Below are 23,609 nucleotides of genomic sequence, written 5' to 3'. Positions count from 1 at the left end.
GCTACCTGAAACGTTTGACCCAAGTTAAACAATTTAAAGGCAATGCTACCAAATACTAATTGAGTGTATGTAAACTTCTGACCCACTGGGAATGTGATGAAAGAAATAAAAGCTGAAATAAATCATTCTCTTTGCTATTATTCTGATATTTCACATTCTTAAAATAAAATAGTGATCCTAACTGACCTAAAACAGGGAATTTCTTCTTGGATTAAATGTCAGGAATTGTAAAAACTGAGTTTAAATGTATTTGGCTTTGGTGTATGTAAACTTCCGACTTCAACTGTATGAGATGAGTAATGTAGGATGTGTAAACATTATTAAAGTGGTGTTATTTAAAGTGACTAGTGATACCTTTTATTAAATCCATTTATTTAAGTGGCCAGAGATTTGAGTCTGTATATTGGCAGCAGCCACTCTGTTAGTGATGGCTGTTTAACAGCCCGATGGCCTTGAGATGGAAGCTGTTTTTCAGTCTATCGATCCTAGCTTTGATGCACCTGTACTGACCTCGCCTTCTGGATGATAGCGGGGTGAACAGGCAGTGGCTCGGGTGGTTGTTGTCCTTGATGATCTTTCTGGCCTTCCTGTGACATCGGGTGCTGTAGGTGTCCTGGAGGGCAGGTAGTTTGCCCCCGGTGATGCGTTGTGCAGACCGCACTACCCTCTGGAGAGCCTTGCGGTTGTGGGCGGAGCAGTTGCTGTACCAGGCTGTGATACAACCCGACAGGATGCTCTCGATTGTACATCTGTAAAAGTTTGAGTGTTTTAGCTGACATGCCACATTTCTTCAGCCTCCTGAGGTTGAAGTGGCGCTGTTGCGCTTTCTTCACCACGATGTCTGTGTGGGTGGACCATTTCAGTGTGTCCGTGATGTGTACACCGAAGAACTTAACTTTCCACCTTCTCCATTACTGTCCCGTCGATGTGGATGGGGGGATGCTCCCTCTGCTGTTTCCTGAAGTCCACGATCATCTCCTTTGTTTTCTTGACGTTGAGTGAGAGAAGTCCACGATCATCTCCTTTGTTTTGTTGACGTTGAGTGAGAGGTTATTTTCCTGACACCACACTCCGAGGGCCCTCACCTCCTCCCTGTAGGCCGTCTGATGTTGACAGGTGCGTGTAAAGACGGGTAGCCTGTCGCCCTCGAGGGGGAGCGGGAGCAGGCGTGACATTTTTCTTATTGGTGTCCTTTAGTAGTGGTTTCTTTGCAGCAATTCGACCATGAAGGCCTGATTCACACAGTCTCCTCTGAACAGTTGATGTTGAGATGTGTCTGTTACTTGAACTCTGAAGCATTTATTTGGGCTGCAATTTCTGAGGCTGGCAACTCTAATGAACTTATCCTTTGCAGCAGAAGTACCTCTGGGTCTTCCTTTCCTGTGGCGGTCCTCATGAGAGCCAGTTTCATCATAGCGCTTGATGGTTTTTGCAACTGCACTTGAAGAAACTTTCAAAGTTCTTGAAATGTTCTGTATTGACTGTCCTTCATGTCTTAAAGTAATGATGGCCTGTCATTTCTCTTTGCTTATTTGAGCTGTTCTTGCCATAATATGGACTTGGTCTTAAATCAAATAGAGCTATCTTCTGTAAACCCGCCCTTTGTTGTCACAACATTGGCTCAAATGCATTAAGGAGGAAAGAAATTCCAGAAATTAACTTTTAACGAGGCACACCTGTTAATTGAAATGGATTCCAGGTGACTACATCATGAAGCTGGTCGAGAGTGTGCAAAGCTGTCATCAAGGCAAAGGTTGGCTATTTGAAGCATCTCAAATATAAAATATATTTTGATTTGTTTAACACTTTTCTTGGTTACTACATGATTCAATATGTGTTATTTCATAGTTTTGATGTCTTCACTATTATTCTATAATGTAGACAATAGTACAAATAAAGAAAAACTCTGGAATGAGTAGGTGTGTCCAAACTTTTGACTGGCGGTGTATGTCAAAACTGTAACTAGGCCACTCAGGAACATTCAGTGTTGTCTTAAAAAGCAACTCCAGTGTATATTTGTTTTGGGTTATTGTCCTGCTGAAAGGTACATGTGTCTATTGGAAAGCAGACTGAACCAGGTTTTCCTCTAAGATTTTGCTTGTGCTTAGCTCTATTCCATTTATTTGTATCATAAAAAAAACTCTGTAGTCCTTGCCAATGACAAGCATACCCATAACATGATGCAGCCAGCACTATGCGTACTCAGTGATGTGTTGTGTTGGATTTACCCCAAACATAACGCTTTCTATATTCAGGAATGAAGTTCATTTCTTTGCCACATTTTTTGCAGTTTTACTTAACCTCTCTGGGGTAGGTGGGACGCAAATGTCCCACCTGGCCAATAGCCAGGGAAAATACAGAGCGCCATATTCAAATAAAATGATATAAAAATCAAACTTTCATTAAATCACACATGTAAGATACCAAATTAAAGCTACACTCGTTGTGAATCCAGCCAACATGTCAGATTTCAAAAAGGCTTTTCGGCGAAAGCATAAGATGCTATTATCTGATGATAGCACAACAGTAAACAAAGAGAGTAGCATATTTCAACACTGCAGGTACGACACAAAACGCAGAAATAAAAATATAATTCATGCCTTACCTTTGACGAACTTCTTTTGTTGGCACTCCAATATGTCCCATAAACATCACAAATGGTCCTTTTGTTCGATTAATTCTGTCGATATATATCCAAAATGTCAATTTATTTGGCGCGTTTCATCCAGAAAAACACAGCTTCCAACGTCACTACAAAATATATAAAAAGTTACATGTAAACTTTACCAAAACATTTCAAACTACTTTTGTAATACAACGTTAGGTATTTTTAAACGTTAATAATCGATCAAATTGAAGACGGGATGATCTGTGTTCAATACAAAAAGAAAACAAACTGACGCAACTTTTCTGGTAATGTGCCTCTAACAATTTACTTCAAGTGACCCTCATTTAAGATGGCTGTACTTCTTCATTACACAAAGGAATAACCTCAACCAATTTCCAAAGACTGGTGACATCCAGTGGAAGCGGTAGGAACTGCAAAAAAGTCCCTTAGAAATCTGGTGTCCCAATGAAAAGGTTAGTATTGTGGAGTAACTACAATGTTGTTGATCCATCCTCAGTTTTTTCCTATCACAGCCATTAAACTCTTTAACTGTTTTAAAGTCTCCCTTGGCCTCATGGGGAAATCACTGAGCAGTTTCCTTCATCTCTGGGTAGGAAAGTTAGGAAAGATGCCTGTATCTTTGAGGTGTAATTAATTACTTCACCATGGTCAAATGGATATTCAATGTCTGCTTTTATATATTTTTTTACCATCTACCAATGTGCCCTTCTTTGTGAGGCATTGGAAAACCTTGCTGTTTTTTTGTTGAATCTGTGTTTTGAAATTCACTGCTCGACTGAGGGACCTTTACAGATACTTTTATGTGTGGGGTACAGAGATGAAGTACTCTGTAAAAAAATCAGTTTAATCAAATGTATTTATATAGTCCTTCTTAGATCAGCTGATATCTCAATGTGCTGTACAGAAACCCAGCCTAAAACCCCAAAACAGCAAGCAATGCAGGTGTAGAAGCACGGTGGCTAGGAAACTCCCTAGAAAGGCCAAAACCTAGGAAGAAACCTAGAGAGGAACCAGGCTATGAGGGGTGGCCAGTCCTCTTCTGGCTGTGCCAGGTGGAGATTATAACAGAACATGGCCAAGATGTTCAAATGTTCATAAATGACCAGCATGGTCAATTAATAATAATCACAGTAGTTGTCGAGGGTGCAACAGGTAAGCACCTCAGGAGTAAATGTCAGTTGTCTTTTCATAGCCGATCATTAAGAGTATCTCTACCGCTCCTGCTGTCTCTAGAGAGTTGAAAACAGCAGGTCTGGGACAGGTAGCACGTCCGGTGAACAGGTCAGGGTTCCATAGCTGCAGGCAGAACAGTTGAAACTGGAGCAGCAGCACGGCCAGGTGGACTGGGGACAGCAAGGAGTCATCATGCCAGGTAGTCCTGAGGCATGGTCCTAGGGCTCAGGTCCTCCGAGAGAGAGACACTGTTATGCAACATATTATGTGACTTGTTAAGCAAATGTTTACTCCTGAACGTATTTAGGATTGCTATAAAAAAGGGGTTTAATATATGTTGACTCAAGACATTTCAGATTTTCCTTTTTAATTAATTTGTCAACATTTTGAAGAACATAATTCTACTTTGACATTATGGGGTATTGTGTGTGTGTGTGTGTGTAGGCCATTGTGGATTTTTATATATTTTTTACCATTTTAAATTTGGGCTGTAACAGAACAAAATGTGGAAAAAGTCAAGGGGTGTGAATACTTTCTGAACTCACTGTATTTTGATTCTTCCTTTAATCTGTGACTGACTTAGCCACAGCCAAAAGAACAGTCACATTATTGTCCAGCTGGGCCATTCCTACAGAGGAAATATGGTGGAGAAGTTGTCTTTATTCCCAAACAGTGAACTTTGACCTCATTTTTATTGGACAAATTAGAGAATGAGATTAATGGTTGGCTCAGAGTAGGGCTGGGCGATATGGCTTAAAAATCATATCTAAATTGTTTTCTAACATATGGGCGATTCACAATATAGATCAACATTTTTGAATGTTTTTGCTTTACAGGCATTTGGAATATCGCGTAACAAACATTAATTCAAATTAATTCAATATATTTCCCAGTTCTAGCGCAGAGGGGAATATACCATTTCTCATGTTTCTTCAATGGATTTCAATGAAACACAGACTATCCTGCAATCCAGGCTAACTCTGAAATACCTCTTGCCCTGCCTGCACTTTATGTGAACACAGTGCACTTTAGTGCATCTTGATTTATATTTTGAGCGTACGTAGAATTTGTCTCCTGCCTCTCGCTAGCTGTCATCGTATTCCTGATGTGGAGAGGTTGGGGAGAGGTTGTGGAGCGGAGGTGTTCTGCTCTCACTCTGAGCTGGTGGGCTGGCTGGAGTCTCTGTCTGGACGGAGACAAACTCCATCTCTGAGAGACAACACATCGTCCTGAGGATGAGAGGTTACTGATCAAGCTCACAGAGACGGAGAGAGAGAAACGAGGGAGAGAGAAACGAGAGAGAGGCTCCAATTCTTCCAGCCAGCCCACTCCACTCCCTGCCGCCTTGCTGTCGTGGAATTATCTCTCAAACTCTCATTCCTGAGGAATTGCTACTGCAGCTGTTGGACTGAACCCTAACGAGTGAGTGGAAATCGTGGGGACCCTGCGGATGACCCTGAGCAGAGGAGGGAGGATAGGAAGAAGAGGGGGAACGAGAGCTCACAGTGGAGAGAAAGCAAAAGCAGCAGGACAGTGTCTTTTAGCAGGAGCAGCCGATAAGTTTTTTTTCTCCTTCTGAGGTGGAAGAGGTTACGACTTGAGGCAGAGTTGCTATAAATTGTACAGCTTTGTATGTTAATAACCATCCAGCTCTTCACTCATAGGCTGGGCTGGGAGCCAGGGGGGCTGAGGGAGCCTAAAGGGGGTTTCAACATTGAAATGCAAAGCCTGACAGGATCAGCGAGTCTAACGCAAGACAGCTCCTCCATTGGCATGGGACAGGGGGCTGACTGACTTGCTTCCTGCTCCCCCTCCCTCCCTCCCTGCCTCCCTCCCTCCCCTACCCACTCCTCTTCCAGAGCAGCCAGATCTGTGAGCAGAGGAGACGTTCAGGACAACAACACAGCCGGCAAGCGAGCAGCAGAGAGAGAGAGAGAGCTGTAAAGGAGAGCGAGAGACTGCTTTAAGAGAGAGGGAGAGAGACTGCTTTAAGAGAGAGGGAGAGAGACTGCTTTAAGAGAGAGGGAGAGAGACTGCTTTAAGAGAGAGGGAGAGAGACTGCTTTAAGAGAGAGGGAGAGAGACTGCCGCACTGAGGGTTGGAGGAGAAAAACAGGAATACAAAGGAAAGGAGAAAGTCATTGCTTTCTGCTCATACACACTGGCTGGGTGGTTTTCTTCCCTGCGCGCCCGTGTGTTTTTCTTATCCTCGCTCATATGTATCAAGCTCCCATCCTCCATCATCCATCCACACACGCGCAGACAGAGCATAGATACGCTCGCTCACTACACACCCTTTCTGAAGGAGAGAGAGCTGTGGATGGACCAGTTTTAACAGGGGATCGCCTGCTACTGATGAAGAAGTGTTTATTTTTTTGCACTTTGGCTTCACAGATTTCCCTGATTGGATTTTGATTAGAGGAGAGGAGGGTTGGGGTTTTGTTTGTTCATGTGCTGTTTGGCTTGGCGCAGGGCCAACGGCACGGCACAGAGCTTCCCGTCCTTTTCTCTGGGAGTCCAGGGAGACGGTGAGTGACACTGGCTCTGGACAGCCCTCCCCTGGCTGCAGATCTCATCTGTTTGGCCTCTTTTGTGTTCGCGGCTCGTGGTTAGCCAAGCCCTCCCTCCCGCACTGAATTGAGCTATTGTCTGGATTTCGGGGTCTCTCACGCTGCCCCACTACCCCCAGCCCCGAACCCCCCCACCCCCCAGTGTTCATTTGTCTCTGGTCACACTGAAGCTGGAAGCCTGGATTAATGGCAGACGGAGGAAGGTAATGCATCGCTGGACGCTTCCTCTGCTTTTGGATCACTCAAGGAAAAGGAAGGAGACCTTCCCACAGCATTCAGCCAAGCAGCTAGCGTTACCACGGTTTGTCTGTGAGATCGTGCCTTGAGTGTGTGTGTGTGTGTGTGTGTGTAGCAGGGAGAGAGACGGCGGGATAGAGGAGGAGGGAGAGTAATAGTATTCCAGTGATCTAGCTGCCTGCTTCCATGTCTCCAGCCTGACCTGGGCAGAGGTGTAGCCCTCCCTCAGGGTGGATGTGGGGACGGGGGTATCAACAACCCTCAGGAGGTCAGCCTAGCCCTCCCTCCCTCCCTGCCTCCCCATGAAGAAGACACAGAGCACCACCCTGCGTCGGGCCTGGCCCAGCTCAGATTTCTCGGACCGGGCCTCGGAACGCACCCGGTCCCGCAGCGAGAAGGACTACCGCCTCCACAAACACTACCCCCCTCAGTACATCTGCCAGTCCCCCCGGGGCTACATGACATCAGGTGGGTCTGTCAGTCTCTGCTCTGTCGACATGGAGCTAGCTACTACGGCTCATTCTGTGTTGCTGTTTGTACTGTAGTAAGGTGTGATGATGTTGGAGTTTACATTTTTCCAGGCGGGGTACTTGTTTGTCTTGAAATATGTCAACCTATTATTTGCTTTACAAATTACAATGTGTCTCTGTTATTAGAGATGGGCCCAGCAATATCACATGATGACATCACTGTATTTTTACCACCATGATTTTTCATGATAGTATCTTAACGGCTGAACATCAGTCTGGAATGGTAGCATTGTGTCAAAAGGCTGAGTTAGTTGGTATGATTCAGCAAGTTGATCAGATCTAGGGTTGAATCAGACAGTGCAGAGGCCTTTGTCTGAATCTTGGCTGATGAGAAACAATTGGACCGGGCAGGACCAGGGTCAGACGACACGAGCTAAACATGCTTGTAATGCTTGGGAAACAGCATTTAAAATACAGGCAATCACCTGTGCCAGAGAGAAAATAGCCTACAATATGCAAGGGTTATTTTAACCATGACGTTTCATTGTTGGTTAAACAGCTAATTTTAATAATGAAAAGACAGAGAGAGAGAGAGGGCCCTATTGGCCTTGTCTGATTAATATTCAGCAGTAGGCCTCGTAGCTTATCAAAGGAAAAAGACAACCTCCCGCGTTTCTTTTCAGCAGAAGATGTAGTCCCCCTGCTAACCACAAACCCCAGAATGCATTGCCACTCTACAACGCACAGTGCCAGGATGTTCTGTTTTGTTTCCTCCATCCTAATAATTTTTTAAGCGTGCCGAACCTCAGGGTTGATTTAATTACTTCTTGTTAATGTGTGGAGCAGAGCTGACACAAACCGATGGAGCTGGGATGCATGTTAGGGGGCCTGAGAACGTCTCCAATCAGTTTGCTTAGGCAGAGAAAAGGAGAGCCTGAGTATTTTCAGCCTGAACGAGCCCATAGAGAAAGGCTGAATGGAGTTTGAGCCGAGGACCGCCAAGACTTACATTGATTCAAGGCCTCTTCAAGTTTCCTAGCAACACAGCGGGTCAGAGGGTAAATGACATGGCCATTATTGGAAATGAATATGAATTGGAGGAAAAATACCTCAAATTAGAATAAATGACCGGGGAGACAGAGACAGAACCATTTTTGCTCAATTTTGTTGGTCGAGGGTTTTCTGTGTGCGTCAGCAGTGGACAGTCTGAGAGCCAGCAGCTACAGTAGCTTTTCAAATAGGAAGAATAGGCTTACACAATACAACATCCTGGCAGCTGAGCTACATGATGCAACTTGACAAAGTAAACAATAATAAGAGAATATTCACGCATATTAAATGAATAGGGCCCTGTGTTTTGGTTAATCATGTCCCATAACCTGGATTTTAAACTTTATTTTAAGCCTTTTCCAGAAATTACAATTGAAAGCAAATGTCTGAGGATGGCGCTGGACCATCTTACATAAAAAGAAAAGGGGACAGTTTGATGAAAAAGCTTTAAATAAAGGTTAAACTCCAGGTCATGTGACATGACTAGCCAAAACACAGGGCACTACAAATGAATAATACATTATCATAGATATGAATTTCAGCCATTTGGCAGAGTAACCACGACTAAACTATTCCTTGGCGAATGAAGGCATCATATGAACCAGTGGTGGTAAGAAGCCGGTGGATTGTAGTAAGGGGTTGACTTATGGCCTTAACCATAGACCTTGTCTCACAGGCTGTAGCAGCATTAGAGGTTCAGTCACAATCACAGGCATTGTTTAGAGATAAACACCCTCCGCTTTGGGTTCGTCCCACATCGCTCCCTATTCCCTATATAGTGCACTGCTTTTGACCAGGGCTCATAAGGCTCTGGTCAGAAGTACAGCTCTATGTAGGTTATAGGGTGTCCTTTTGGACGTAGCCTTAGTGGCCAGAGCGGGAGCTGCAGCTAAGCTGGACCTTGTGCTCAGTCTTAATGTTCTCTAATGTCATTAGTTCTCTCATGGGTTTTACATGGGGACAAAATATCTGGTTCTGATAGTATCATGGTTCTCCATCCCAAAGCTCAAAGATTCCTGGGCCGTTGATTGGTTTGGTGCATGAATATTGGCTTGTTCCCTGGCCTTTCACTGCAAAGAACATATAGAATTCAAGTAAATGCATTTGTCATTGCAACGTAAACTATGAACGTTCCACAGGCAGAAATGCATCCCAAGCTTTTATTGTGTTTCAGCTGAATTCAGCTTCAAGGGGAAAATTAGAACATGAACCCGAAGACTGAGGAAGTCAGGGTTTTTCGAAGTTCCTTCCTATCTCACCTGGCTATCATTCAACATTACATTGTACAGAAAGACTATGGGGCATTTTTGGATGTTGTCCCAAATCCATTAGCGAAATTGTGGGTGTCTCTGTGGGTGTATGTGTCAGACATACACTACATGACCAAAAGTATGTGGACATCGAACATCTCATTCCAAAATCATGGGCATTAATACGGAGTTGGTCCCCCCTTTGCCGCTATAATAGCCTTCACTCTTCCGGGAAGGCTTTCCACTAGATGTTGGAACATTGCTGCGGGGACTTGCTTCCATTCAGCCACAAGAGCATTAGTGAGGTCGGGCACTGATGTTGGGCGATTAGGCCTGGCTCGCAGTCAACGTTCTAATTCATCCCAAAGGTTTTCGATGAGGTTGAGGTCAGGGCTCTGTGCAGGCCAGTCCAGTTCCTGCACACCGATCTCGACAAAACATTTCTGTATGGACCTCTCTTTGTGCACGGGGGCATTGTCATGCTGAAACAGGAAAGGGCCTTCGCCAAACTGTTGCAACAAAATTGGAAGCACAGAATCGTCTAGAATGTCATCATTGTATGCTGTAAAGTTAAGATTTCCCTTCACTAGAACTAAGGGGCCTAGCCCGAAACATGAAAACCAACCCCAGACTATTATTCCTCCCCCACCAAACTTTACAGTTGGCTCTATGCATTCGGACAGGTAGTGTTCCCCTGGCATCCGCCATACGCAGATTAGTTTGTCGGACTGCCAGATGGTGAAGCATGGTCACTCCACAGAACGCATTTCCACTGCTCCAGAGTCCAATAGCGGCAAGCATTACACCACTCCAGCCGACGCTTGGCGCTGCGTGTGGTGATTTTAGGCTTGAGTGCGGCTGCTCGGCCTTTGAAACTAATTTCATGAAGCTCCCGAAAAACAGTTCTTATGCTGACATTGCTTCCAGAAGCAGTTTGGAACTCTGTAGTGAGTGTTGCAACCGAGGACAGATTATTTTTACGCTCTACACGCTTCAGCATTCGGCGGTCCCGTTCTGTGAGCTTGTGTGACCTACTACTTCGCGGCTGAGCCATTGTTGCTCCTAGATGTTTCCACCTCACAATAACAGCACTTACAGTTGACCGGGGCAGCTCTAGCAGGCCAGGTATTTGATGAACTGACTTGTTGGAAAGGTGGCATCCTATGACGGTGCCACAATGAAAGTCACTGAGCTATTCAGTAAGACCATTCTACTGCCAATGTTTGTCTATGGAGATTGCATTGGATTGTCTATGGAGATTGCATATCGCCCAGCCCTAATGGAGATTGCATGGCTGTGTGCTCGATTTTATACACCTGTCAGCAACGGGTGTGGCTGAAATAGCCGGATCCACTCATTTGAAGGGGTGTCTACATACTGCTGTATATATACTGTACAGTATGTCCTTGTCTCTGACCTGTATGTATCTAGTGTAGAAGAGAACCTCAAAGGAAAAGCTGCCTGTCTTTTAAGCCTCCTCTTTCCTCATGGTTTTAAGCCTCCTCTTTCCTCATGGTTTTTAAGCCTCCTCTTTCCTCATGGTTTTTAAGCCTCCTCTTTCCTCATGGTTTTTAAGCCTCCTCTTTCCTCATGGTTTTTAAGCCTCCTCTTTCCTCATGGTTTTTAAGCCTCCTCTTTCCTCATGGTTTTTAAACCTCCCCTTTCCTCATGGTTTTAAGCCTCCCCTTTCCTCATGGTTTTAAGCCTCCCCTTTCCTCATGGTTTTAAGCCTCCCCTCATGGTTTTAAGCCTCCTCTTTCCTCATGGTTTTGTAAAGTAAACTTCTGACTGTGGGGAGAGCTTTTAAGAGCACTTGGCAAGTAAATGCCATCGTGCATAAATTAATTTTGTCCCCCCACACCAAATGCGATCACGACACACAAGTTAAAATATCAAAACCAACTCTGAACCAATTACATTAATTTGGGGACAGGTCGAAAAGCATTAAACATTTATGGCAATTTAGCTAGCTAGCTTGCACTTGCTATCTAATTTGTCCTATGTAACTAGGTTGCTGTTGCTAGCTAATTTGTCCTGGGATATAAACATTGAGTTGTTATTTTACCTGAAATTCACACGGTCCCCTACTCCGACAATTAATCCACACATAAAACGGTCAACCGAATCGTTTCTAGTCATCTCTCCTCCATCCAGGCTTTTTCTTATTTTCTTTGAACTTATATGGTGATTGGCATCTAAACTTTCATAGTACTACCACGACGACCGACAACACAGTTTGTCTTTCAATCACCCACATGGGTATAGCCAATGAGGAGATGGCACATGAGTATCTGCTTCTATAAACCAATGAGGAGATGGGAGAGGCAGGACTTGCAGCGCGATCTGCATCACAAATAGAACTGACTTGTATTTTAGTCGTTGGCAACGCAGACGCTCGCGAGCAGAGTGGGTGCAATAATTGAATAATACAGATTTCTACATTTATTTTGCAACGCGAGCAGTGTGCTAGTGTGTAACGTTGATGTCTGCCAAAGGAAATCCACTACATGTAGTCCGAGAAACAGGAATGATAGGGTGATAGATATGATACCGCTTTAGGATGGGTAATGTTCCCAAGCTCCTGTTTTAGTCATTACATTGTTTTGACATTTATTCAACTTGGAGAGAAGAATCAACCCGCAGTCCTCTGCTAGATATGAAGGCCAGCAGGTAGCGGTTTAGAGTGTTCGGCCAGTAACCCATAGGTTGCTACTACGAATTCCCGAGCCGACAAGGTAAAAAATATATTGATGTGCTCTTGAGCAAGGCACTTAACCCTAATTGCTCCAAGGTTGCCGTTGATAATGGCAGACCCTGGCTTGGACCCTACTGTCCGAGGGCGTCTCAGGGAGAGTTTTTCCCATTTTGTTACAGCCTTATTCTAAAATTGATTCAATTGTTGTTTTTTTCTCAGCAATCAACAATCAACACACTATCCCATTAATGTTTTGAAATGTTAACAAATGTAGTAAAAAAATTACGTAAATATCACATCACCTTTACTCAGTACTTTGTTGAAGCACCTTTGGCAGCGATTATAGCCTCGTCTTTTTGGGTATGATGCTACAAGCTTGGCACACCTGTATTTGGGGAGTTTCTCCCATTTTTCTCTGTAGATCCTCTCAAGCTCTGTCAGGTTGGATGAGGAGCCTCACTGCACAGCTATTTTCAGGTTTCTCCAGAGATGTTAGATCGGGTTCAAGTCCGGGCTCTGGCTGGGCCACTCAAGGACATTCAGAGACTTGTCCCAAAGCCACTCCTGCGATGTCTTGGCTGTGTGCTTAGGGTTGTTGTCCTGTTGGAAGGTGAACCTTCGAAGTACTGAGCGCTATGGAGCAGGTTTTCATCAAGGATCTCTCTGTACTTTTCTCCATTCATCTTTCCCTTGATCCTGACTAGTCTCCCAGTACCTGCAGCTGAAAAAATCCCCACAGCATGATGCTGCCACCCATGCTTCACCGTAGGGATGGTGACAGTTTTCCTCCAGACGTGACGCTTGGTATTCAGGCCAAAGAGTTCAACCTTGGTTCCATCAGACCAGAGAAACTTGTTTCTCATGGTCTGAGAGTCCTCTAGGTGCCTTTTTGGCAAACTCCTAGCAGGCTGTCATGCCTATAACTGAGGAGTGGCTTCTGTCTGGCCACTCTATCATAAAGGCCTGATTGGTGGAGTTCTGCAAAGATGGTTGCTCTTCTGGAAGGTTTTCCCCATCTCTTGCTCAGTTTAGCCAGGTGGACAGTTCTAGGAAGAGTCTTGTTAGTTCCAAACTTCTTCCATTTATGAATGATGGAGGCCACTGTGTTCTTGGGGGCCTTCAATGCTGCAGAAATGTTTTGGTACCCTTCCCCAGATCTGTGCCTCGACACAATCCTGTCTTGGAGCTTTACGGACAATTCCTTTGACCTCATAGCTTGGTTTTTGTTCTGGCATGCACTGTCAACTGTAGGACCTTTTATATAGACAGGTGTTTGCCTTTCCGAATCATGTCCAATTAATTGAATTTACCACAGGTGGTCTCCAATCAAGTTGTAGAAACATCTCAAGGATGATCAATGGAAACAGAATGCACCTGAGCTCAATTTTGATTATCATAGCAAAGGGTCTGAATACTTATGTAAATAAGGTATTTCTGTTAAAAAATATATATATACAGTGGGGCAAAAAAGTATTTAGTCAGCCACCAATTGTGCAAGTTCTCCCACTTAAAAAGATGAGAGAGGCCTGTAATTTTCATCATAGGTACACTTCAACTATGACAGACAAAATGAGAAAAAAAATCCAGAAAATCACATTGTAGGATTTTTAATGAATTTATTTGCAAATTATGGTGGAAAATAAGTATTTGGTCACCTACAAACAAGCAAGATTTCTGGCTCTCACAGACCTGTAACTTCTTCTTTAAGAGGCTCCTCTGTCCTCCACTCGTTACCTGTATTAATGGCACCTGTTTGAACTTGTTATCAGTATAAAAGACACCTGTCCACAACCTCAAACAGTCACACTCCAAACTCCACTATGGCCAAGACCAAAGAGCTGTCAAAGGACACCAGAAACAAAATTGTAGACCTGCACCAGGCTGGGAAGACTGAATCTGCAATAGGTAAGCAGCTTGGTTTGAAGAAATCAACTGTGGGAGCAATTATTAGGAAATGGAAGACATACAAGACCACTGATAATCTCCCTCGATCTGGGGCTCCACGCAAGATCTCACCCTGTGGGGTCAAAATGATCACAAGAACGGTGAGCAAAAATCCCAGAACCACATGGGAGGGACCTAGTGAATGACCTGCAGAGAGCTGGGACCAAAGTAACAAAGCCTACCATCAGTAACACACTACGGCGCCAGGGACTCAAATCCTGCAGTGCCAGACGTGTCCCCCTGCTTAAGCCAGTACATGTCCAGGCCTGTTTGAAGTTTGCTAGAGAGCATTTAGATGATCCAGAAGAAGATTGGGAGAATGTCATATGGTCAGATGAAACCAAAATAGAACTTTTTGGTAAAAACTCAACTCGTCGTGTTTGGAGGACAAAGAATGCTGAGTTGCATCCAAAGAACACCATACCTACTGTGAAGCATGGGGGTGGAAACATCATGCTTTGGGGCTGTTTTTCTGCAAAGGGACCAGGACAACTGATCCGTGTAAAGGAAAGAATGAATGGGGCCATGTATCGTGAGATTTTGAGTGAAAACCTCCTTCCATCAGCAAGGGCATTGAAGATGAAACGTGGCTGAGTCTTTCAGCATGACAATGATCCCAAACACACCGCCCGGGCAACGAAGGAGTGGCTTCGTAAGAAGCATTTCAAGGTCCTGGAGTGGCCTAGCCAGTCTCCAGATCTCAACCCCATAGAAAATCTTTGGAGGGAGTTGAAAGTCCGTGTTGCCCAGCAACAGCCCCAAAACATCACTGCTCTAGAGGAGATCTGCATGGAGGAATGGGCCAAAATACCAGCAACAGTGTGTGAAAACCTTGTGAAGTCTTACAGAAAACGTTTGACCTCTGTCATTGCCAACAAAGGGTATATAACAAAGTATTGAGATAAACTTTTGTTATTGACCAAATACTTATTTTCCACCATAATTTGCAAATAAATCCTACAATGTGATTTTCTGGATTTTTTTTTCTCATTTTGTCTGTCATAGTTGAAGTGTACCTATGATGAAAATTACAGGCCTCTCTCATCTTTTTAAGTGGGAGAACTTGCACAATTGGTGGCTGACTAAATACTTTTTTGCCCCACTGTATATACATTTGCAAAAAAACTGTTTTCGTTTTGTCATTATGGGGTATTGTGTGTGTGTGTGTGTGTATATATATATATTACGTTACAGCCTTATTCTAAAATGGATCAAACATTTTTTTTTTTTTTTTTTTAGATCTATCTCATATATATACACACACACACACACACACACATTCTCATCAATCTATATATATATATATATATAATTTAAAAAAATCCATTTTAGAATAAGGCTGTAACGTAATATATATATATATACACACACACACACACATTCTCATCAATTTACACACAATACCCCATAATGACAAAGAGAAAACTGTTTTTTGCAAATATATATATATAATTTTTTTTAAAGATCTCTCTCTCTCCATATATATATATCTATATATATAGAGAGAGAGAGAGAGAGAGAGAGAGAGAGAGCTTTAAAAAAAAAAAATGTTTTTATCCATTTTAGAATAAGGCTGTAACGTAACAAAATGTGGAAAAGGGGAAGGGGTCTGAATCCTTTCCCAATGCACTGTATACACACTTTTACATGTGTGAAATAGGACAAATATAAGCACCCACCAAATTATATATTAGTCTCCTTCCTCTGAAACCAATATTATTTTTGGATGGACAGATGAGTGGTACATGAATTTGTAAAAGACTGACCTACAAATGATATGATGTGTCACCATTCCTCCCTCCCTTCTCTATCCCTCTTCCTTTTAATATCTAGTATGCACCTCTGTGGGATTTGTCTCTTTCTCTCCCGCTCTCCATTTCCTCTCCATTTCCCTCGCTCACTTTCACTCGCTCACTGAATCGCTCGCTCACATACACTCGCACATGTAATCTCTCTCAGTGCACTGCACACACATTGTGCCAGCTAAAAATAAACCGTCACCTTCTGGAATCCCAGATGCTGACATCACTAACCCTGCTCTGCCAGATTAACTCTAGATGACGGGGAAGCAGCATCAGAACTAAATTACGGGGAAGCAGCATCAGAACTAGATGACGGGGAAGCAGCATCAGAACTAGATGACGGGGAAGCAGCATTAGAACTAGATGACGGGGAAGCAGCATTAGAACTAGATGACGGGGAAGCAGCATTAGAACTAGATGACAGGGAAGCAGCATCAGAACTAGATGACGGGGAAGCAGCATCAGAACTAGATGACGGGGAAGCAGCATCAGAACTAGATGACGGGGAAGCAGCATCAGAACTAGATGACGGGGAAGCAGCAATATGGCTACTAGGCACAGAGAAACCCCCCTAAAGCAACAATCTCTCCAGCCTGAGGCCCATCTGTCACAACCTGTTGAATAGCAACAATGCATGTGACAGCATATAGCAGGGGTCTCCAACAGGTAGAGCTACGTCAGGGGTCTCCAACAGGTAGAGCTAAAGCAGGGTCTCCAACAGGTAGAGCTACGTCAGGGGTCTCCAACAGGTAGAGCTACGTCAGGATATCCAACAGGTAGAGCTACAGCAGGGTCTCCAACAGGTGGAGCTACAGCAGGGGTCTCCAACAGGTGGAGCTACAGCAGGGGTCTCCAACAGGTAGAGCTACAGCAGGGTCTCCAACAGGTAGAGCTACGTCAGGATATCCAACAGGTAGAGCTACAGCAGGGTCTCCAACAGGTGGAGCTACAGCAGGGTCTCCAACAGGTAGAGCTACGTCAGGATATCCAACAGGTAGAGCTACAGCAGGGTCTCCAACAGGTGGAGCTACAGCAGGGGTCTCCAACAGGTAGAGCTACGGCAGGGTCTCCAACAGGTAGAGCTACGTCAGGATATCCAACAGGTAGAGCTACAGCAGGGTCTCCAACAGGTGGAGCTACAGCAGGGGTCTCCAACAGGTAGAGCTACAGCAGGGTCTCCAACAGGTAGAGCTACGGCAGGGTCTCCAACAGGTGGAGCTACGGCAGGGTCTCCAACAGGTAGAGCTACGGCAGGGTCTCCAACAGGTGGAGCTACGGCAGGGTCTCCAACAGTTAGAGCTACGGCAGGGTCTCCAACAGGTAGAGCTACGGCAGGGTCTCCAACAGGTAGAGCTACGTCAGGATATCCAACAGGTGGAGCTACGGCAGGGTCTCCAACAGGTGGAGCTACGGCAGGGTCTCCAACAGGTGGAGCTACAGCAGGGGTCTCCAACAGGTGGCGCTACAGCAGGGGTCTCCAACAGGTGGAGCTACAGCAGGGTCTCCAACAGGTAGAACTACCAGTATTTCACAGCCCACCTATGAGTAGCTCGCTAATCAATTCTGAAAGTACATGCAAACTGTCATAAACACAAAACTCCCGGCTACTATCCAATCAAAGCCACGTTGACATTATCCCACCCCTGGTTAGCCACTATTGGTTTAAAAAGCCAAACCTAACACAATACTTGCCAATTAATTTCCAGCAATATTGTCCCTGTCTGTTTGGTGTGCACGTTTGTCTATCACTCTGGATGTAGCCAGTTAGCGGTGCTAATGATAACCATCTTGCGGGTAGGGAGAAAGACTTTCCCTAAAAACCTTCTCAGTTAAATGTTCATGTTAATTGCAAAGTAGGCTTACCCGACAGAACTATATTAGGATTATTTGTAACAATTGGGTTGCCATTGTTTTACAAGCTGCCATGATGTGCTGCAGCAGTAGGCCTAACAGCATAAACACTGCTAGACCAACGCATTCCTCTCTTGCTAGGTGCACAATTAAAGGGGAATTACACTCAAGACCTAAAGAAATGTATTTTGATGTGATTTAAGCATTGACATGGACTCAGAACATCCTTTTCCGTTGTTTATTTTTTATTATTATTCCCCCCCCCCCCCCCCCCTGTTTTTCCCCAATTTCGTGGTATCCAATTGTCCCATCGCTGCAACTCCCGTATGGACTCGGGAGAGGCGAAGGTCGAGAGCCGTGAGTCCTTTGAAACACAACACAGCCAAACCACACTGCTTCTTGACACACTGCTCGCTTAACACTGAAGCCAGCCTCACCAATGTGTTGGAGGAAACGCCGTACACCTGGCAACCATGTCAGCGTGCATTGCGCCCAGCCAGCCACAGGAGTCACTAGTGCGCGATGGGACAAGAACATCCCTGCCGGTCAAACCCTCCCCTAACCCGGACGACATTGGGCCAATTGTGTGCCGCCCAAGGGTATCCCGGTCGCAGCCGGCTGCCAGGATCTCTAGTGGCATAGCTAACCAGAGTGATGCAGTGCCTTAGACCACTGCACCACTAGGGAGGCCTTCAGTTGTTTATCTATTAATAATTGTAATATTGAGAGTAAAAAAAATCATTTTGAATTTTTTTTTATGGGACTGTCATGCCAAATACCGTTTATGAACCATTATTTTACCAGGTATGTTGGCAGAAAACACATCTCTTGTGCACCAAGGACCCGGGGAAGACTTGATGGGAAGAGGAGAAGAGAAGAATATGCCTATTTGAAAGCTATAAAAAAAAGAGTAGCTCGCAACATGTTCCTTTTTTTAAAGTAGCTCTCATGCTAGAAAAGGTTGGAGACCCCTGAACTATAGCCTATACCCTTAGCTGTTTTCTGCAACATAAGCTTGTAATGTCACGGAGCCATGCCAATCATATAGCTAAGGCCTAACAAAGGATTTAAAGAAACTAAACCAAATCCCCACCCTCTTTGAAAGACTGGTTTTGTCAAAATACCTCAACAGTATCATTCATGAAAAAGCATCTCTTTAAAAGGTTTGAATGACATCTGCATGTCTTGACTTGATGTTTTGGTTACCGTCCTGACAGAGACGATGTGTTTACTGACATTCCCTCGGGGAGAAGAACTCATGGCACAGAATGTCTGTAGAAAGAGAAATATCACCTAAAGCATACTACTTATTCTGTCTTTTTGTTATAGAGTAAGTTGAAAGACTATTCAGCAATTTCTCCCCCCAAAATTATAAGAAATTAAACACTGTGTATACATTAGAGGTCAACCGATTATGATTTTTCAACGCCGATACCGATTATTGGAGGACCAAAAAAAGCCGATAGCGATTAATTGGCCGATTAAAAAAAATAATAATAATAAAAAAAATAATAAAAAAAAAAAAAAAAAAAAACTTATTTGTAATAATGACAATTACAACAATACTGAATGAACACTTATTTTAACTTAATATAATACATCAATAAAATCAATTTAGCCTCAAATAAATAATGAAACATGTTCAATTTGGTTTAAATAATGCAAAAACAAAGTGTTGGAGAAGAAAGTAAAAGTGCAATATGTGCCATGTAAGAAAGCTAAAGTTTAAGTTCCTTGCTCAGAACATGAGAACATATGAAAGCTGGTGGTTCCTTTTAACATGAGTCTTCAATATTCCCAGGTAAGAAGTTTTAGGTTGTAGTTATTATAGGAATTATAGGACTATTTCTCTCTATACCATTTGTATTTCATTAACCTTTGACTATTGGATGTTCTTATAGGCACTTTAGTATTGCCAGTGTAATAGTATAGCTTCCGTCCCTCTCCTCGCTCCTACCTGGGCTCGAACCAGGAACACAACGACGACAGCCACCCTCGAAGCATCATTACCCATCGCTCCACAAAAGCCGCGGCCCTTGCAGAGCAAGGGGAACAACTACTCCAAGTCTCAGAGCGAGTGCGTTTGAAACGCTATTAGTGCGCACCCGGCTAACTAGCTAGCCATTTCACATCGGTTACACCAGCCTTATCTCAGGAGTTGATAGGCTTGAAGTCATAAACAGCAGAGCTTCTGGCAAAACGCACGAAAGTGCTGTTTGAATGAATGCTTACGAGCATGCTGGTGCCCACCATCGCTCAGTCAGACTGCTCTATCAAATCATAGACTTAATTATAACATAATAACACACAGAAATACGAGCCTTAGGTCATTAATTTGGTCGAATCCGAAAACTATCATCTCGAAAACAAGACGTTTATTCTTTCAGTGAAATACGGAACCGTTCTGTATTTTATCTAACGGGTGGTATCCCTAAGTCTAAATATTCCTGTTACATTGCACGACCTTCAATGTTATGTCATAATTACGTAGAATTCAGGCAAATTAGGCGGCCCAAACTGTTGCATATACACTGACTCTGCGTGCAATGAACGCAAGAGAAGTGACACAATTTCACCTGATTAATATTGCCTGCTAACCTGGATTTCTTTTAGCTAAATATGCAGGTTTAAAAATATATACTTCAGGGCCTCCCGGGTGGCGCAGTGCTAACTGCGCCACCAGAGTCTCTGGGTTCGCGCCCAGGCTCTGTCGCAGCCGGCCGCGACCGGGAGGTCCGTGGGGCGACGCACAATTGACATAGCGTCGTCCGGGTTAGGGAGGGTTTGGCCGGTAGGGATATCCTTGTCTCATCGCGCTCCAGCGACTCCTGTGGCGGGCTGGGCGCAGTGCGCGCTAACCAAGGGGGCCAGGTACACGGTGTTTCCTCCGACACATTGGTGCGGCTGGCTTCCGGGTTGGAGGCGCGCTGTGTTAAGAAGCAGTGCGGCTTGGTTGGGTTGTGCTTCGGAGGACGCATGGCTTTCGACCTTCGTCTCTCCCGAGCCCGTACGGGAGTTGTAGCGATGAGACAGGATAGTAATTACTAGCGATTGGATACCACGAAAATTGGGGAGAAAAGGGGATAAAATATATAAAAAAAATATATAAAAAAATAAAATATATATATACTTCTGTGTATTGATTTTAAGAAAGGCATTGATGTTTATGGTTAGGTACACATTGGAGCAACGATACGCACCGCATCGATTATATGCAACGCAGGACATGCTAGATAAACTAGTAATATCATCAACCATGTGTAGTTAACTTATGATTGATTGTTTTTTATAAGATAAGTTTAACGCTAGCTAGCAACTTACCTTGGCTTACTGCATTCGCGTAACAGGCAGGCTCCTCGTGGAGTGCAATGTAATCAGGTGGTTAGAGTGTTGGACTAGTTAACTGTAAAGTTGCAAGATTGAATCCCCCGAGCTGACAAGGTAAAAATCTGTCGTTCTGCCCCTGAACGAGGCAGTTAACCCACCGTTCCTAGGCCGTCATTGAAAATAAGAATGTGTTCTTAACTGACTTGCCTAGTTAAATGAAGATTAAATAAAGGTGTAAAACAATAAATAAAATCGGCCAAATCGGTGTCCAAAAATACCGATTTCCGATTGTTATGAAAACTTGAAATCGGCCCTAATTAATCGGCCATTCCGATTAATCGGTCGACCTCTAGTATACATTTGAAGTTGTTGGCCTGAAACACTAGTATTTCTTGATCTCAGATGTTATCTTGGATCACAGATCCTCAGAGAGCCCAAGTGGTTGTGACTGCAAGTTATTTTGATAAGCCCCTAACAGGCTGCTCAGAGTTTTGTTCTGCCTGTAGTGGTTGTGACTCCCAAGTTAGTACTAGCTGGAGATACTCAGCAAGTCAGGCCCAGCACGTTTTACCAAAACCCCTCTCCTTCCCACTTAGCCCACATTTCCATTATTCCAGCTCGGTTAGAGTTTCATATTTTTTCCTCACTGACACATTTCACTAAACTGTTGAAATCTTGGCCCTCTCCCCAGACCCTCCCCCACAACAGACTACCTCACCTCTCCCCCTTGTCTCACCCTCCTCTCCCCCTCGTCTCAGCCCCCCTTTGGATGTGTATCTCCCCGGCCGGCTGGAAGTCATTTTAAGCGTCCGCTCAGTTACCATTGGACTTTTACTGACATCTCTAGTGGTTGATATTTTCTCGACCTTCAGAGGCATGCGGATGTGTCCCTCACACAGCTCCTAAGAGACATGACTGTGTCAGGTTCCTACCCATATCCTCTGTAGTGGTCATTCACTCACTGTTTTCCTGCCCCGTGCGCACACACACTCTGAACTTTTTACCCCGTTGTCTGACTGTCAACCTGCAAGCTGCTCTCACGTCATAAATCATATCACTAGGGCCACTAGGATGGGGGCGTAAAAGTCATTTTGATTTATCGCTCCTGGACTTCCACCATTTGTAAATTGAGCTGGTATCGTGTTTTATCTGTGTTGAACTTAATGGATGCCACGGAGGCACTTTGGGTTTCCAGGTTTCAAGATAAGCAGCGTTGAAGCCAGTGTACATGCAGTACCACACAGCTCTGCTGTAAGCCTGGCCTTCACACCTCTCCTCTGCAAGGTGTGTGTGCTGCCCAGTGGGAGAGCACAGCGCTCCCCTCCTTCCCCTCTGTCAGTCCAGACCAGGCTAGAATGACTGGGCCACAGCCAGCCCAGGTAAGCCCCTGCTCTTTGTTATGGCTGGAGATTTCGTCAGGTCTCTCTCTCTCTCTTTCTCTTTCTCCCTCCTTTTCTATCTTTCTCCCTCCCTCTCTCTTTTCCATTCTCATGTCGCCACGTGTCTGCCTGCCACCCGCCCTGCAGGCCGGCCTGCTGCTAAGCTCTACTATTTCTACATCAAATTTATAGGAAGACTTGCTGCTTCCTCTCTCAGAGCTGCTACTCTGAACCTGCTGGCTGGCTAGACTGCCTGCATCAATCAGGGCCCAGAGCCCACTGTGCAGGTTTACTGTTACAGAGTTAATGCATTGGGAGGGTTTCTGCATTTTTCATTATCAGGAAGTGGCAATGTTACTATGGCAGCTGTGTCAAGGATGAAGGGTCAGTATGTGAACAGCTTGACTTTGGTGACCTTGTGAGGCTTATCGCCTCAAACAAAGCCATTGTGTAACTTGTATTATCTACATTTTAGTCATTTAGTAGACACTCTTATCCAGAATGAATTACAGTTAGTGCATTCATCTTAAGATAGCTAGGTGAGACAACCACATATCTCAGTAGAAGTCTATTTTTCCTCAATAAAGAAGGTATAATAGTTATATTATATAATTAGTTTTTTTTATTGATAAAAATGGTACCATGTCCAATACATGTAGCCTAGGCAAATTTGATCCATGTGATCCCTAGTGAATGTTATTGACTCTATATGAAATTACATGCATTATATTTATTTGTTTTAAGGCTCTCTTTTTATAGTAATAATAACTATGGGTGAAATGAGAACAATTGAAGCTATAACCAAGCTGACCCCATGTGCCTTTGTGCTTATGCTTACAGTAGGTGAAAGAAACAGTTGATAAGCTGCACAGTATGATTTTGTACTTGTGTTCTATCCGGTGGTCCTCTTGTCTGACATCATCTGGCCTCTTGTCTGACATCATCTGGCCTCTAGTCTGGCACCCATCATCTGTCCCTGACATGTGGACTGTCACAGTCCCCGCCCAGTGTAGTGAGGAATCACAGGAACTCTCTCACTCACTCACTGTCACTCACTCATCCCTAGCTGATTTCATGCAGGGATTGTGTGAACTTGTTAACCCTGCCTCGTGGCTCCCTCTCTGCCTGGCTGTCTGATTCAACGCTCCACCCCCTCCCTGCAACGCTCTCCGTTCACACGCACTGCAGATCAGACACGCCCCCTCTCCTCTCTGTACCAGGATGCCAATCACC

At 44.3% G+C, this 23,609-nt stretch overlaps 1 protein-coding gene across 1 annotated transcript in view; it reads left to right on the top strand.

Moving 5' to 3' along the window:
• Positions 1-6,910: 6,910 nt before the first annotated feature.
• The window catches only part of LOC120062067 (storkhead-box protein 2-like), a 68,784-nt gene continuing 52,085 nt past the window's right edge, over positions 6,911-23,609 (top strand). The window contains exon 1 of the mRNA XM_039011874.1: positions 6,911-7,076. Within this exon, the coding sequence (XP_038867802.1) occupies positions 6,911-7,076 (166 nt within the window). The remainder of the gene's footprint in view (positions 7,077-23,609) is intronic.

The sequence above is a fragment of the Salvelinus namaycush genome, chromosome 17 (assembly GCF_016432855.1).
Source record: "Salvelinus namaycush isolate Seneca chromosome 17, SaNama_1.0, whole genome shotgun sequence".
Lineage (NCBI taxonomy): Eukaryota > Metazoa > Chordata > Actinopteri > Salmoniformes > Salmonidae > Salvelinus > Salvelinus namaycush.
The sequence above is the reverse complement of the archived record's forward strand: the minus strand, read 5'-3'. Positions and strand labels throughout refer to the sequence as shown.